Below are 17,357 nucleotides of genomic sequence, written 5' to 3'. Positions count from 1 at the left end.
CACTACTTAAAGTATATCGGGGGAAAAACGCCTTGAATTGAGGAAATAGCAAAATCAAGTAAATAATTGCTAAAAGTAATTGCTCCTAAATTAAAGTTAGGCGCTATTTATAAAAATGAATCTTCATGCGTGAACAGCCACCCTTCGAGGTGGATGATTTCCTTCAAAATGAAATGGGACCACTATGGAAGTACCCCCTTTCCAACAAAAAAAGAATCATGAAAATCGGTTCACAAATACCGGAGTTATCGCGTCACATACATACAAAAAAAAAAAAAAAAAAGAACATACAGTCGAATTGAGAACCTCCTCCTTTTTTGAAGTCGGTTAATAAAAATTTGAATCATTGTCATTTACATTTATTGTTTTATTTTGATTTACAAAACAAAACTCTTGTTGAAAAACCCTTTATATCAAAACGGTGCGGCTATACTCATCATGTGAGAGTTATCTTATAAGGAAACATGTATGTATGTAAAGAAAAACGTTCAATTGACTGTGCACATTTTGTGTTTGTGAATTTTAAATTATTTGTCATTATAAACGATCTCTATATGAAATATTAAACACTTTATTTCACGCTGTATTTTCTATATTGATCAAAATATCGTCACCGGCAATCGTATCTTGGTCATATTATTCCTCAATAAAAAAAAACCAGTGTTGTGACAACAATGTTATATCGATATCGACATATTGGCAGGATTGACCGCCGCGACGTAGCGGAAGGGGACCGCGTCGATCCGGATATGTTAGATCGTGCGGTGCGGCTCCTACAGCTGCACAACCTAGACCGCATTTACTCCTACCACAGCCGACCAAGGTACGATAGTCGATGTTCCCCAACTGCAAAACATTATGGCTTCATTGCATGTCTATGTACCTTCGTTGTATAGTTAGGGAACTGAGTTTGAGATGTTGTGACTTGGTTGCTCAACACCGTTCCTATTTATGTGCGCTTTTCTAGACTGCTCGGTTTGATTAAAATGCATTTGACCTTGTTGTTGTGATTCAGTCATAATGTGAGAGGTGCCGGGTTCGAATCCCGATATTATTATAAAATTTTAGTGTGGAAGTAATTGGGTAGTATTACCGGCGTTAAGTAATCTGGTGTCATTGTGGAGAGTGGACTGTGGTAAAATTTATTCGTTATTAATTTTGTTTTTTGACCGAATACAATTAATATTTCCGCGTCAAATACGTTTCAAATCAAATGGAAACTTCATCTACCACAGTATTCAATATTGGCAACACACAACGCATGTTTATGTTTATATGTTAAATAAATAAGTTAAAATTAAAAGAAAAAGCATTCTCTCGGTAATACTGATGTCAAAAGCCAGTTTTTAACCCCATTTCTCAAGGTATCCCATATAAGGACGTAGTCAGACAAGGTGCAAACTACATCGCAATTCATCATCATCAACTCGTTAACAACAACAACGACAATAATTCGTGTGAATACGCATTAACTACGTTAGCCTTAAATAAATCGTTTGTTTATTAACAGGTTGCAATAATTGCTAGGATACGAATTGGGAGTGAAATATTGTGTTTAGGCTACGTTTCGTGTGACACACGAGATAAAGCTATTCCAGCAAATACAAATGTCATCCCAATGCTAAAGTTACTGTGGCCACGGTACAATTAGGCTTGATTTACATTCCGCAAAAGGGAAAGGAAGTGATTTTTTGAAACGAAATTGTAAATAACTTAGCTTTATGTCAATTGTGTAATCTGCAAACTAGATACGAGACAAAAAACAGTTAGCTAATCTTCCGGAATTTTTTCGGACAGTCTCGGGTAAATTACCGTTTCGTAACTACGTTTGCACTTACATAATTGATAAGTTCATAGACAAGTTCATAAAAAATTACTTCCTAATTGAGCCTTCAAAATTACTAGTGATATTATTCAACATGAAAAAATATAGGGTGGTGGAAATATAGAAATATTAAATCGTTGTCAAAAATTTTATAACGAAATAGATGTATAAGTTGGTGGGAATACTCCTAGAATTTAACCATTACTTTGACTGTATCTATAGATCAAAGCGAACGTAACGTTTATTAAGCCTCGTGCCTGGGCGTTAGATTGAATAAGAAATATTTATACTACATGATTTTCTAACAGGATTAGCTCGAATTCGTATTAACAACTGTCTATGTACTAAAGTACGACGCTAAATTTTAATCAATCTAAAAGGGATATAGTCCCTGTTACAGCGCTTTACGGATAGAGTTCTTAATTTGATAGTGTAAAGGTTGATAATTAGCTAATCACCTTATAAGGGTAAGTTTAATTCTGTGATCTTTCTATTAGTGTACTTAAATGTTTCGTCAATATTGTATCTTAAATCTTTATAATGAACGTAGTCGTAATTATCTTAAGGGTATAATACAATTACGTTGATAATTTTGTTGTTTTCGAAAATCAAAGTCTTGACCTATTCACTGTTGTGAATAGGGTGTTAACCTAATTTTATTCGACCGAGGAGAGACTATTTCTCCCGTTAAGACTAATAACTTTCACTAAGGATCCTTTCTGATAACGTGAACAAAAAATATCTCTTCCATATGATATGTGGCTGAGTCGTATCAACATTCTGAATGAATTATTTTTTTCGCAATCTGAAAAGCAATAATAAAAGTTGTTTTTATTAATGAATGGAATCACCCCTTTCGGATGTAACTCAATTATGTTGACGCCCTATATACTAAACACAGATACAATATTTTATTGTAATTATGTGTGTATGTTCTTTATTTGCATATGCTTACGGTCATCACTTGATAATATGAAATTAATATAGGCTACATTTTGTTAACTCATAACGCAAAAAGATACAAGTTATACGTTTGAAGAGATTGTCAGTGTATTTGTATGTCTACGTGTCTGTTTGTATGTCTATCTGTGGGATCATAGCTCATAAATAACTGGAGTGGTGACTTTTTAAAACAAATGATCTGTAACGACTGGAGAAGAAATAAAATGGTGCAGGTTTACTTGGTGTAAACTGCACTTGATTATCTAAATACATTAATAATTATTTCTCTGCTTACAGGTTCGGCAAACGTTCGGAGGCTTCGTCGAACTGGGGCAAAGACCTTGAAGTAAGTAGCAGTAGTACCTTATTATAGTACTTAACTTTTAGCCTCAGTCAATCCTTTAGTTCAGAATAACGAGTAGATCTCGTGATTTTCGACTTCACCACTGTGTAGACTTTTGCAAATTTTAATATCAAAGACAGATAAAAACGCTTCTACTACGTACGGGGTCAAACCGTGTCAAGCTTAATATTGTGTTGCTAAAAACATTACTATGTACTTAAACACATTTGTACAAAAATTAAGCTACGAAGTAGATATGCTCAAGATAAATCAAGCTTTGGTTAGTAAAAGATATATTTAATTTTGTTTGCGCTATCTCAGTTAATTTAAAAAAAAGTTATTTGGGATTCTCACTGACAAATTAAAAAAAAATATATTTAAATTGAAATTTTCACCGTCAAAAACAATACTTACATATTACGCGAGAGCAACAACGCAACACTGCGTTTTTCTAAGATACGACCCGCAGCGCTCGCTGCCCGCCAATACCCCATCGTGGCTCTGTACATTCGAGTACATTCATTATGCGTAATTGTATGTTTTGTAAAACTGAGGTACTATATCTTCAAAGACAAATAGACTATAAAAATAAATGACAGTAAAACAATCAAGAGACTATTAAATTTAGTCTCTTGAATTGAATTTCACATTGTGGCGGACTCCAACCGCTCGACTCTCAGTGTGTATTTTGCTTATAATCTCATGTACTCCACCACCTTCAGACTTAATTATTGCCCCGAAAAATTAGAAATCGTTCTAATTTAGTGGATTGTTTTTATCACGGATCTGGAGACACTCCATAATGGATTGTCTCTACTTACACGACGCCAATAATGGCTTGGATTAATGGAATGGCTCGTCGATTGGCTCCGTGTAAACGGTCCTTAAAAAAGACGAGCATGTCTAACAAATTAAATAAATTAGGATAACGCTTTACGAAAACTGAAATTTCAATCATGTGTAAGGTATATTAGAGCTAAGGCTTATAATACCAAATGATGTATTGTTTTGATACCAAGTGCAGGGACAAACAAGTCGTGCACCTGGTGGTAAGTGACACACCTCTCCTTAACAGTTGCAGAACCACTCACAGCTTTAAAACGATCTTAGGGGCAGTGCCACTGCTCCCATAATCCTGAGACATAAGTTGACAAGTTCTATGTCACTAATTTCACCACCTAAGTTAACCTGTGGCTTATATAAGACAAAAATAAATAAAATATTGGAAAGACGTCGATTGAATTAATTTAGGCAAAACGTACATTAGTTTTATTTTGCTCTTTCTGTACTCAATTTGTTACATTGTTTTGTCTTATTTTGTTGTAATTAAGAATTAAGGGATATGGACGCTTACAAAGTCAGACGAGATGTACAAAATCAGAGTAGCCCTAAGGCCTATGGTGCACGCCATGTTAGGCATTTCCCTCGTCGACTGTATACTCAACGTAGAGATACGACAAAGCGCAAAAGTCGTAAGAGTCTAAAATGGAGATGGGCAGGACACGTTGCCAGGCGGGACAGCGACCGATTTACCAAGGCGATCACTGAGTGGTACCCGGTAGGAGCGACACGTCTTTGAGGCAGACTACCTGCATGATGGTCGCACTATGTCGTCGGAGTGGCCATAAAACCGTGGATGAGACTCGCACCGGACCGGTGGAGCTGGCGTGCAAAAGAGGAGGAGGGGAGGCCTATTAACGCCCAGCAGTGGGCAATAATGGCTGAGATGATGATGAATGAATTAAAAATATTGTTGAAGTAGCGTACAGATAATTTGAAAAACTTGAATTTTTAATAATGAATTCTAAACCTTCATGTATAATTATGTTCCGAAACACACAAATTACAGGGAAACTGTGTTACAGACCATGAGGTTTCTTTGTTGAAATAAATTTGAAATAGTAAATTTTTAGTCAGGCGTGAGTTATAGGGAATAATATTAAAATTTTTAATGCTGATCAATAGAAAGAAAACATGGGAACAGCAAAAGGTGATCAAATTTCATTTCACTAAACATATTTTTTTTAACCAAAGAATTGACTTGATATAGCCAGTATAACATAACATGTTTATTTTCACAAAAGAAGATCTAATGACTAAAGCCCTAAGGCAGTTTCCCTGGAAGTTCCTGTTAAAAATCGTATTGTACATCTCCTCTTACAAGTGACCCGCGCTCTCCAGTAGGACGTTTAAGTTTCGTCGAAAGATAGCGTAAAATCTATTTTCACGAAAAAAAGATTTCCCAACTTCATTTTCGGCGCATTTTTCAAAAACGCGTAAAGGTATGATAGAGCGTATACGGTAGTGGTCACGAATCTTACGAGACATAAACATTCTTTTGTTGTGCAAGGGTCTCCATTTTTCACCTTTTTAACTTCCGATAAAACGTATTGATATACATAGATAAGGGCTGGTTTTATAAGAGAGGCAATGTTTTTTAAAAAGTATATTCTTTTAGTGTTTTATTATTAAGCCGATGTGGTTAAAAATCATCTTGGGTGTGTTATTCTATAATAACTGTATTGTAAACTTTGCTAAACTGTAAACTGTTTTGTAAACTGTGTTGGAAATTTTGCGTCGACATAGAAAAGCTTTTATTTGTCACTTACTTAACAAAACATTGTAGCGATTATTGTAGACTAGAGACCGCGGTCTTCGATTTAGGCTGCTAACAGATTGACGGCATGTTTGCATTTAATGCGTGAAGTCGTAATCAACTTCATGCATCCGAGACCTCAACTAGTGATGAAGTCGGTTTTGACTTCAAGCAGTTAATGCGCGAAGTCGTTATAAACTCATGCATTCGACTTCATGCAATTAATGCGTGAAATCGTTACGACTACACGCATTAACTGCAAACATGCAGTAATTCTGTTAGCAGGGTTACTCTGTTTTTACTGTATACTCTTGGTAATTGTTCTGTACCCAGCTCTCCGGTTGACTGGTAGAGAATGTCTAATGGCATTAAGTCTGCCATTTGTACTATTTTACATGCAATAAAGTTTAAATAAAAAAAAGAAGAACCATTAATAATGCAAGACATGAGTAGTGTAAGCTGGTCCGAAGGTAAAAATTATCACTGACCCGAACTCTCTTAAACTTCAAAACCTACAACAAATTACGGCATTAGAAAGGATCCTTAATTCAATTTGAAATGGAGTATAATTTCGCGTGGGCCATGTCCTTCCTATCTGAAGTGGGCTATTGAATTTACTGACGTTCTATTAACACTTGGTGTTCGCTGACTACACGGACAAAAAAACGCAATAACAATGTACCTGACAAACACACCAATAACCTGATTACGTACTACACCACACAACAACACTAGAACCAATTTAGACAAATTCGTTTCCCAAATCGTTCCTACCGGAATCTAATCGAAATCCACGTCATCCAGCACTCTTAGTGTTGTTGGGTTAGCGAAGTTGTCTATAACTAAAACTGTCTTATTTTTATGATACCAAGTTAAGGAATAAACAAATCGCGCGACTGGTGGTCAATGCCTGTTCATATCAGTTACAGTGCCACACAGAGCTCAGATCTGATGGGTACTGCAACTGCGCCCGTCATCTTAAGACATAAGTTGACAATTCCCATATAGGCATATAGGCAATAGGTAATTTCACCAGCGCCCAACCTCCAAAACTGGAGCACAGTAATGCGTATATTACTGCTTGGCGGCACAAATGGGTAAAGTGGCAGTACTTACATTGTCGAACTCTTTCACAAGGAGCAATTACTATAAATTGACAATGTATTTTTTGGTTTTATTGTAATTATACTGTTTGGCCGATAAAACGGCCTATTCTTTACTTACCCAAATGCGGGTTTACCAAAGGAGGCCTCATAGTTAGTTATTCAGACTGGTTATCATGCTTTGCCACTGAGATGCAAAAAGAAATTGATTATTAACCGCACGCAGATAATGACACAACTGCTTTTATTTAAATAGACGAGTAACAAACGTGACGCACACCACCAGGCGCACAACTTGTTCGTCCCATCATTTGGGACAATAAAAATAAAATTAATGACACTTGAAGGTTACACTAAGTTATCATTATATTAAAAATAAATACTTACGCTCAATTTATGTTGTTACGATATTTTTGTAACGATATTGTACATTGCATAATAAACTTCTGTTTCTGTTTCTTCCATCCCGTTCTACTGCAATATAAATTGAGCCTAAGTTTCACAAAAGTCAAATATGTTATTTGACTTTAACATAAATGGATGACACGGACTCACGGACATTTAGAGCAAAGCTTGAAAAGGTTGAATTATGATAACAACTTTCATTTGAACCACTGGCCACATTCACGTTCATTTGAATAAAGAATGACTCCAGTCGTCTTTTGATTTTAATTACCTGTACAAGTTGCAAACATTCGCATAATATTGAAAGGCGAGTTGGGACGACTAGTGTCAGGGCGCGTTACCATTATGCCGTGACGACAGATTATTGTGCAGTTTAAAGTGTCGTGGCTTCACACATGGAACACTACGATAAATGTCGTTCACAACTTTTTTGACGTTATGACGACAGACTGTCGTGACAATGGGAAGCGCTAGAACGACAGTAAATAAAACGTTACGATAAAAATGTGATGACAGATAATCGCATCAAACGATTCAGTTGTGCAAACGACAAGACAGCTGCCGTGAACCGATAAATTATTGTCGTCACGATCTAATGGGAACAGCTAGACACGACAGTCGTTCAACGATAAAAATACATATTCATGACACTGTCACGACATATAGTCGTGATATGGGAACAAGCTAAACACGACAGTCGTCTAACGCTAAATAAAACGTTACGACGTAATAAGAACGCGCACTTATTGCAACGCAAGTGCATCGCGAGGTTATGCGAATGTGTGCGTCAGTACATGGCGCGCGGCGGGCGCGCACACATACAAGCTGCTCTGATACGTTTGTATGGAGTTACCACACTTGTTTTATTATGCTATGTGAGCGTAGTTAGATTCAAAATTTCATGTTCTATATTGTAATGTAAATAATTTGTTTTACGTCCAAATTGACTTATATTAATTAGTGTTGGATGGTATTATATCTATATGAGGGACTTTATTAAGTACTTTCTGAAATGATTGTCACTTCTTCTATCCAAAGATTGCCGAAATGACCACCTGACAATGAACATACGAATAGACAGTTGAAAATGAATATTTTATCATTCAAGATTCAATACCGTTCATTGAAATCCTTTTTGAAAATCCAATAGCTTTTCTTTGCATTGTGCAAGTAAAGAATAGGGCTGCCAAACTTAAATTGAAGCTAAAAAATACCTGAAAACATTCAGCTTTTTAACATGCTCGAATGTGAAACAAAATTAGATTTGAATTATTTTGAAAGTAAAGCATTGCTATGACAATTGATTAATAATAAAATTTAAAAAAAAGAGTTGAATTTTTCCCTGCATAACTTTGCCGATGCAACGGCAATGGCGAAAGTAGTGTACGAAAAAATAACCTTATTTTATTTAGGAAATGAAACTATTTTTTCGGATCTGGCATGTCAGCCGTGACCATGGGATCTGTTAAGATTCTATACAACCTCAAATGGCTTTGGTTGATCCCGCATAACAGTGGCAGTGTTGAATCAACTGCTTTGGACAAAATATATAGTAAAATTTAGGATATACCTACACTGATCACTATACGATGTGAAAACAAGGCGCCAAAAAAATTTTGATAAAACCGCTGTATTCAATAGTTCTTTTACATATATATACCAATGATTTTATTTACATCAGCTGAACAAAATAGAACACGTACAGTATACGATATGCAATTTTCAAATGGCTTTTATTTCTAATGGCAAATGGCGTTATTAAAAAAGTAAATTCTGAAATAAACTCTGACGCAAAATGAACCGTATTAGTACGGGAAAAAATTTAATTGGAAATCTGAGACTAAGATAGTATCGAGTCTTAAGTGCCCGATTGCCCGAAACGTTGGTTTGTTTGCACAAACAAATGTACGCGATTCAGATCCGAAAAAATACATTCATTTCCTTATGTGTAACAATCGCGAAAACTTAAAACTTTATTTTTTAACCGACTTAAAAGAAGGAGGAGGTTCTCAATTCGACTGTATGTTTTTTTGTACGTATGTTACGCGGTAACATTATTTAAATTATTATTTAATTTAAATGTAGTAGTAATAATAATGTGTATACCAGGCAACTACACCAATCACCCATAGTCCCAAACTAGGGAATTCCAGCGAAATTCACCCAGAACACCCAGATCAGAATCAATCTAGAAAAGTTAATTTTTCAATTTCGAGAACCCAGGAGGAACCGTGAAACGAACGCGGGACCTCCTCTTCCTCGTGCCTCAGCCTCGAGAGCTACCTTAGAACGCAAATTGTTACTACGTGCCCACCTTATAACGCTAGTTCAGCTTATATTTCACGGTAATGAAAATATACAATATCTATGTTAATATATAAATCCCGGTAACATGGAAACAATATTATTATATTATAATATCAGATAGACGAACCAAAACAAAAGTACATGACACGATGATAGATAGATATATACTTTATTGCTCAACACACGAACAAAAACAGTACATAGATCTAATGCGATTAAGGATGGCTAAGAGCGATCTCTTTTAGACTACCTTTGAGTTAGAGGAAAGCTAAATAGAGCGGGAGACGTAGTGTGTCAACGGTAAAATTTGAAATGTATAAATAATATGTGCCAGACAATCAACCAACTAAACAACAACAACAACAAAAAAGCACCAACTGCTTGATCTCGAATTAGGGAATTCCCTGTGCCATGAGTACCAGATTAACGGAATTCACTCTGGGGCACTTCCCAGAACATCCAAACCAGAACCAGTTTAAAAAAGTTTATTTCCCAAATTGGTCGTATAGGTGCCCACAATGTCGAGGTCGTCAAAATACATTATAAACTTATATTATAATTGTTAATATCAAATAATAAATAACCATTTAAATAGTATCTACATATATGTATGTATATATAAAATACGTAAATAAACTTTTTCTTAATTATAAATACATATAAATATGTTGCAAACTAATATTAATAAAATAAAATAAATAAAAAACTTTCACTTTACAATTTAAACGGAATTATTGTTTCTATATTTTGTAAATACTATACATTAATCGAGTTTCAAGACTGTACAAGTAGTAGTTACGATAAAATGAAAGATGTCAAAACGTTAAATGGAGTACAACCCTATTTAAAACGATTCTCAAGAAAGGATTGGCATTATAGAATTGCGTTATTTATAATATATAAACTATAAATATTGCGCCAATATTGCGCCGCGAAGCGATAGGGATTTACCCGTGTCATTTTATTAGTTTATCGTATAAGTATGGGCTTTATTCAAATCTCAATGGAAGTTCTAAGTACATGCTTGCAAAGATTTTATTAAACGCGGAAAGAAGCAAAGAAAGAACACTATTGCAGAGGGTTTGCTGGACGAGTATGAGTTACAAGGACGAGAGTCATACGAGTCAAGCAATCCCCTTTCCCGCCGAGGCATGTATGGTATTTTTCTCAAACAATGCGAGGAAAGATTAAAGAGAGGAAGATGTATAATAAAAAGAGTACAGAAATATTAGTTCATATTAAAAGTAATATTTGACGTGTTAGAACAATTGCTAAAAGAAAATTATTGTTTTTCCAGGCCCATTAATAATACTTTGCCTCTGATGATGTGCTTGAATGTGTATATCTATTATTACTGTATTTTTGTTATAACTTTTTTCACTAGCACACATTTTCGCGACCAAAATACAAAAAAGATGACAAAACAAAACACTTTAGTTCAAATTAACACTTTAATTTAACCGTTTAATTAATCCGTGGCCTAACGGTTACCACGCCGGACTGCCATGTAGAGGTCCTGAGTTCGATTCCGAAGCCGGGAGAAATATGTGTATGGCCCGCATTTATTTCTCTCGTGAGGGTGTAATTTGTGGTTGTCTATGTGTGTGTCCATGGCACCCGCGACACAGGGTTTCCCTAGTGCGGGCTATGTTTAGTGTGTGCGTTAAAAAAAAGGTTACGGCCATTTTCTTTTTTTTTAAATTAAGCAGTACATGTAGGTATTTTTATTTCTCGTAACTAGGAACACTGGGCAGTTGACTGTATAAGTTTTTCTTTTACCTGTTTACATAGGCTATTATTGGTAGGCAGATTTAAAAATTTTGGAAAAGAGGACAGTAATGGATAATAAATAATAAAAAAAATCCATTACGCCTTATTGGCTATCTAAATTAGATCTGATTGAGACAGCCAATAGCGTGCTTATATTTCAATTTATCGCTCGCGTCGCGACTATCATGCGTAGCCATGCTACGGGGCAGATGTTGATGCTTAGGCGTGTAAAATTAATTGTAGCAAAAAGTAAAATTAATTAAAAAGGGTTTACTTGTCTCTCGTAGTAGATAAGATTTTTGTATTTTTTTTAAATTTTTCCATTTTCTTTTACATTTTTTTAAATGGTAGCTGAAGCGTTAGAGGTATCTTATAATTCTAGGACGCTAAATATAAATCTTTAGGGACACTTTGTGTCTTTAGGACGTGTGACGCATTAATAATCTTAATGAATACTTGTTAAAATCTGTAATTAATCCCGCTACGTGTACTTAAATTCAAAACGCGTTAAAGTTAAACAGTCGTTTCGACATGCCACGGCATGTTCTTTATAAGCAAATATTTTTAATTGGGTATCATAATACTTTGGATATAATTTCCAGACCAATTATGAAAATTTATAATAAGTTTTGTCATTTTAAATGACTTTGTTTGCTGAATCTTTCAGTGATGACTTGTTGTCTTCAACTGCACAATGGCTGTATTTATGTTTATCATATACCTTGCAAAGCTAAGTTGCCAATTAAAAATTTACGCAAGTTTATATGTTAAACATATATATGGTGTAAAGCGACACGCGTGTCCATAACACTAGCACTGCCACTCAGAGTTTAAATCGCAAATATCTGAGGGGCACTGCCACTGCGCTCGTCACTCTGGGACAAAAGTTGACAAGTCCCATGTGCCTGTAATTTCACCAGCACCATTACCCTTCAAAACTGCAACGCAGTAATGCTCATATTACTGCTTGGCGGCAGAAATAACTAAGGTACTTCCCTGGACGACCTCTTTCACTGGGAGCTCTATTGCTACTATTATTTGTAGTACGGTCGTTAGTGTTTTGTGCTTTAATTACTTTGGGATTAGACCAACGTATGCGATGTCGTCTAATATTTATTTATATTTCGTTTATTCTTGTTTTCAGAAGCCGGATTTACCAGCTTGGCTTTCCTACGCCAGAAGGAGATGAGGGGTGCAACAGCGTTACCCTTTCCAGTCATAAAGTTCGTGATTACCGCTTACATCACATTTACCATACCGGACTCATGTATAACACGTCATAGAATAAGATCTTTGGTATTTCACCATAATTAGACTGAATGTTGTAGGATATGGTCACCATTTCATGTACCTACTTCTACTGCGTCTAAAGCTATAGTGTATCTACATATTTACCATAGTTATTATATTCTATATGTGTAGAGTACTTACTATTTGTTTATAGGTGTGAACTCAGTTTTAAAGACGTAGACTTGAGGATTATCACTAGTTATAGGGCATTCATTCATGGGTTCATTTCTGATAAACTAAATAAAATACAGCTCAACTTTCGGATACATTTTCCTGTTGATGGTACCACAGAACCTACCAAAAATAAACTCGTAAGTACCAGCGTGTGAATAGAATATTAATATTTATTCTTCACCCCTGCATTGGGGATCCGATCGGCATAGAAAATAATATAAAATAAAATGTATGATCGGCTTTACGGGATCAGGGGGTCGATTCTGAATCTTCCAATAACTCAGTTGTCGACCGATTTCTTTTTATTTTTATTTACAACACCCGAATCGAACGTCGAAACTGTCGTATTCGAAATCGAACCGAAATGACGTCACACCCGTACGATTACTCGAACTTCTCGATCGACAAAGTAGCCTTTGCCGGTCGAGAAGCCCGAGTAATCGTTATTCAGAACACAGTCATCGAACGAAAGCTATCGAACGTCCTATTGTTTACAAAACAAGAATGTAAAATGGAAATCTCTTATTATTGTAAATAAATCAGGATTTTCTTCAATTTTAGCAATTTATTTTAATGCAAGACTAATGCACTCCTATATTTTAGGCCTTTAAAGTCTTAAAAATGTATTTAAAAGAATTTTCATTTTTCTTATAATCCATTTTACCGACTAACTCCGTAAACGCTCTTGGGTAACGATAATTATAATAATTATTATAATTATCGTATCCCAATCCGAATCGAACGTTTAATTCGAATGTTATTATAATAAAATAATGTTAATACCTCGGAAAGCGCCCTTCGATTCGAAAACTATATCCATTCGAACGATTCGGTAAAATGTCGAAGAGTTCTGAATCAGGGTCCAGATGGGAATAACTCCTCATATTTCCGAGCGGTTTCTTGCTTCATGGTCAAATGCTGACACGCAAGTGGCAGTCGACAACTTTAAAGACAGAAATATATAAAAGACCTCTTGGACTAATACCTACTTAATTATTAATAACCGGAAAAATAAAATTCAGTTTTTTTTATTGGGTCATCGTCAACCTTCTTTCCGACACATCCATTTATTTATTTAGTAGCTTATTATACTTTTAATTAGAGTTCACGTCTTTCCATATATATTTAGACATAATATTTTAAGAATGTTTGCCTATGTATTCGTACGTATACCTCAATATCTTTTTTCTTATACTGTGTACCTACATATATAACTCAGTCTTCTAAATTCTAAATTGTACTTTAAATTGTTCGGACTCATGTGTACCTAAGTTTAAAGTTAAATTCAAATAATAATTTGTAATTTAATTAGTAAAATATCAATGTACCTAATGTTATGAATGAATACAAGCATTTGAAAAAACGTAATATTTAAATTTTTGTTTCAATTATTAACCCTTTCTGTTAATGCGATCGCTGCAAAAAGTCTCCGTGTGTAACCGCCCATCGGGTGACGAAAGTTTGATGTGGTAAGGTGGGGTTTAATTCTACAAATATTTATATACCTACATATTATAGATATATGATATTGAAAATGACTTGAATATTTAAAAAAAATATAATATAGATTTGTGCAGTCATTGGAAATGAAACAAAAACTTAACCATAATTCCGGGTTTTATTTAGATCCCATAGTCATGGCGTATTGATTAGTATAATTTTTCGACTTTCAAAAACACGTCAAAAACTCGCCAAATATTCCCACAGATTAGAAACAGTACTAAATATAGAATTCAAATGTATTTCGCATGAAAGTGACTTAATGAAAGAACGTCACATAATCATCAACTGTGAAGTGGTACGATTATTACAGTTTAGTAATAGCACCACTAGATAATTGCACCAAACACTTTACACGTTCATCATATTATGTCTTGTATAAATTAGTAAAGAAAAATTTGTATGGTAAACCAGTGTGTCAGCCAACGTTTAGAAAACACAATACGACGCACCAACAGCATGAATTTGTACACTTGGTATAATAAAGTGACATGTGACAATATGTCAAAAGTGCTTTTGTCACGTGAAAGTGATAAAATAGTACGAATTAAGACATGAAACAGGCAGACAGAAGCACAAACAATAATCCACTTATTTCGTTCGTAGAATCTTTAAACCTCTCTCCTAACAGTTGTCATTTTGCACATGTGAACTTATTACAAGAGAGTGCGAATTACGTAAAGAATTTGGAGCTGTTTTCGGGTCTCTGGAATAAAAATTTATTTCATGTTATTCTTTTATACGATTTACTAAGCAATTTACAAAGATTAACATGCCATTGTACCCTGTGTTACAGTATCCCGACCCCCCACTGTGTGTGTGTGTGTGTGTGTGTGTGTGTGTGTGTGTGTGTGTGTGTGTGTGTGTGTGTGTGTGTGTGTGTGTGTGCGTGTGTGTGTGTTTCTGTCGATCGTTAACAGCTTGTTAGTTTTTTACCTGCAAACGTCAAATATAAATAAGCCTGTTCCGACATACGAGATAAGTATAGTAACTGCATACAAACGTTGCAGCGTAATTTGTATGTGTACGTGATGCGACGCACACATTTGCATAATTTTTTTCTCTTTATTTATTGAAGGGTTTATTATTAATAGAATACGCCACCGGCATAGGAACATAGCAACACTCAAACATACTACATACAAATCAATACGTATTGATAATTAATAATAATAATAAAAACGCACACACTCAACATAGTCCCGCACTAGGGAAACCCTGTGTCGCGGGTGCCATAGACGCACACATAGACAACCACAAATTACACCGAAACTCCCGAGCGAAATAAATGTAGGCCATACAAATATTTCTATCGGCCCGGGAATCGAACCTGGGACCTCGGCGTGGCAGTCTGGCATGGTAACCGTTCGGCCACGGAAGAGTTTCATAATTATCTACATAATCTTGCGATGCATTCGCGCTGCATATGAATGTTTGAATCCATACATTGCGCGCGGCGAGCGTGCACACGTATAAGTCGCACAGCTACTTTTGTATGGAGTTACCATTCTCGTCATATTACGAAATGTGTTGACATCAGTAGGGATAGCAAGAAAGGGCGCAACTTGCGCGAGAAAGAAAAGAAAGCGCGCTATTCTCGTATAGAGATCTTGCGTTTCATGTCGCTCTCGCGCATGTCGCGCCCTATCGTAACCCTACAATGTGCAATTGAAACGTAACTATGGATGTATAGCAATCGTTGAATAGATAACTTGATTCTGTCGAGAAATCGATTGTGACGACTGTACTTAAGATGTAGACGCGTAAATAATATGTCATTTACGATTTTACGAAATCAATTATAATTGGTAAGACGGTAAAATAATACGCGAACCATAATTTGTAAATACTGTTTGGACCGTATTTTAAAGATTCGCTAAACGTACCTTTGGATATTTTTAGAGCTCACAAAAAATAAAATTCCAACTTTACCTACCCAAACACAAAAGAAGAGAGGCCTTAAATCAATCAAAGAGCTTGATAGGATTTTTCCAGTTGACTAACCATATAATCGTCTATGTAATTTCGATGCTTACAAAGGCAAAAATTCTTTAAAATAAACTTAAAGGGTTCTTTGTAAGTACCTATAAATGAAGCGACTGTTGTACGCTGTTCAAATGATAATTTAGATATTTTACCTAAATAAATTACGGATGCTTGAATAAATGATTTACGGCATATTTACAATAAATCAAGCATGCTAACTCTATACAAAAAGGTAGCAGTGCGGCTTGTATATGTGACGTACATATTCGTGTAATGTCGCAATTACGGAAGTAAAAAACAATGGAAGTGCCTTAGACCTCGATTACTATCAGAACCGATGTCGCCAAAACTTATACATTCCTTATTTGAAACACTACAAAATCTTGATATTGATTGGTCGTAGTTTCAAATTTAAAAGAAATAACAAATTCTGTATTGTTAATATATTTGTTTATAATATAAAAAAAATTTTTTTTGCTGAACGACGACGAATTGGAGTTATTTACTTAGTTCTCTAAAAAAGAAGCGACCATACTGCAGGGGTATAAGCTTTACTTTCGTTTTTTGTAACATAAAAATCTAATTATTTCGATAAATAGAAAATTGAAAATTTTTTAAATATAAGGCTTTCCGATGATATGAAATACCACCACGGGTAATATCTTTGGTGCGGCTATTATTTTTGCAGTCCAAAAACAACTCAATAAGGCATTTTTTTGGAATTTTAGAGAATTTGCACGAAAGAATGACACAACTATAAAATACAAAGCGGAAATGGCGGACTGAGCTCACATAGGTCTTTGAGACCTATGGTTGGCACGCGTCAGACGCTAACGAACCACTTCTACTGTATTTATTGTTCTGTGGTCGCAGTGCACTCGCGTTACCAGAGCTGCGATATTTAAAAATGACATCAAATAGCAGACATGTTTATTATCGAGCTTAAAAATTCAGAATTGTTCGGCAATTAATTTCCATTCCCATAATTATTTAGTTATTTCAAATATAACACGAGAATACTGAAAGAAAGAAATAAACATTTATTCGGCTATTACAAATAAATATATACAAAAAATAGTAACAATATTAATCTAAATTTAAATCAAATAATAGACA

The 17,357-nt window shown here is 35.1% G+C and overlaps 1 protein-coding gene across 1 annotated transcript in view; it reads left to right on the top strand.

The window, feature by feature from the left end:
• Positions 1 to 13,148, top strand: part of LOC113240441 — a 71,347-nt gene extending 58,199 nt beyond the window's left edge. Inside the window, exons 3-5 of the mRNA XM_026477753.1 lie at positions 704 to 823; positions 3,065 to 3,113; positions 12,436 to 13,148. Of these exons, the coding sequence (XP_026333538.1) occupies positions 704 to 823; positions 3,065 to 3,113; positions 12,436 to 12,480 (214 nt within the window). The 3' untranslated portion in view covers positions 12,481 to 13,148. The remainder of the gene's footprint in view (positions 1 to 703; positions 824 to 3,064; positions 3,114 to 12,435) is intronic.
• Positions 13,149 to 17,357: the final 4,209 nt, after the last annotated feature.

This window comes from Hyposmocoma kahamanoa, unplaced genomic scaffold (genome assembly GCF_003589595.1).
Source record: "Hyposmocoma kahamanoa isolate Upper Pololo Valley unplaced genomic scaffold, ASM358959v1 138, whole genome shotgun sequence".
Lineage (NCBI taxonomy): Eukaryota > Metazoa > Arthropoda > Insecta > Lepidoptera > Cosmopterigidae > Hyposmocoma > Hyposmocoma kahamanoa.
Note: the sequence above shows the minus strand (reverse complement) of the source record. Positions and strands in the feature narration are given on the sequence as shown.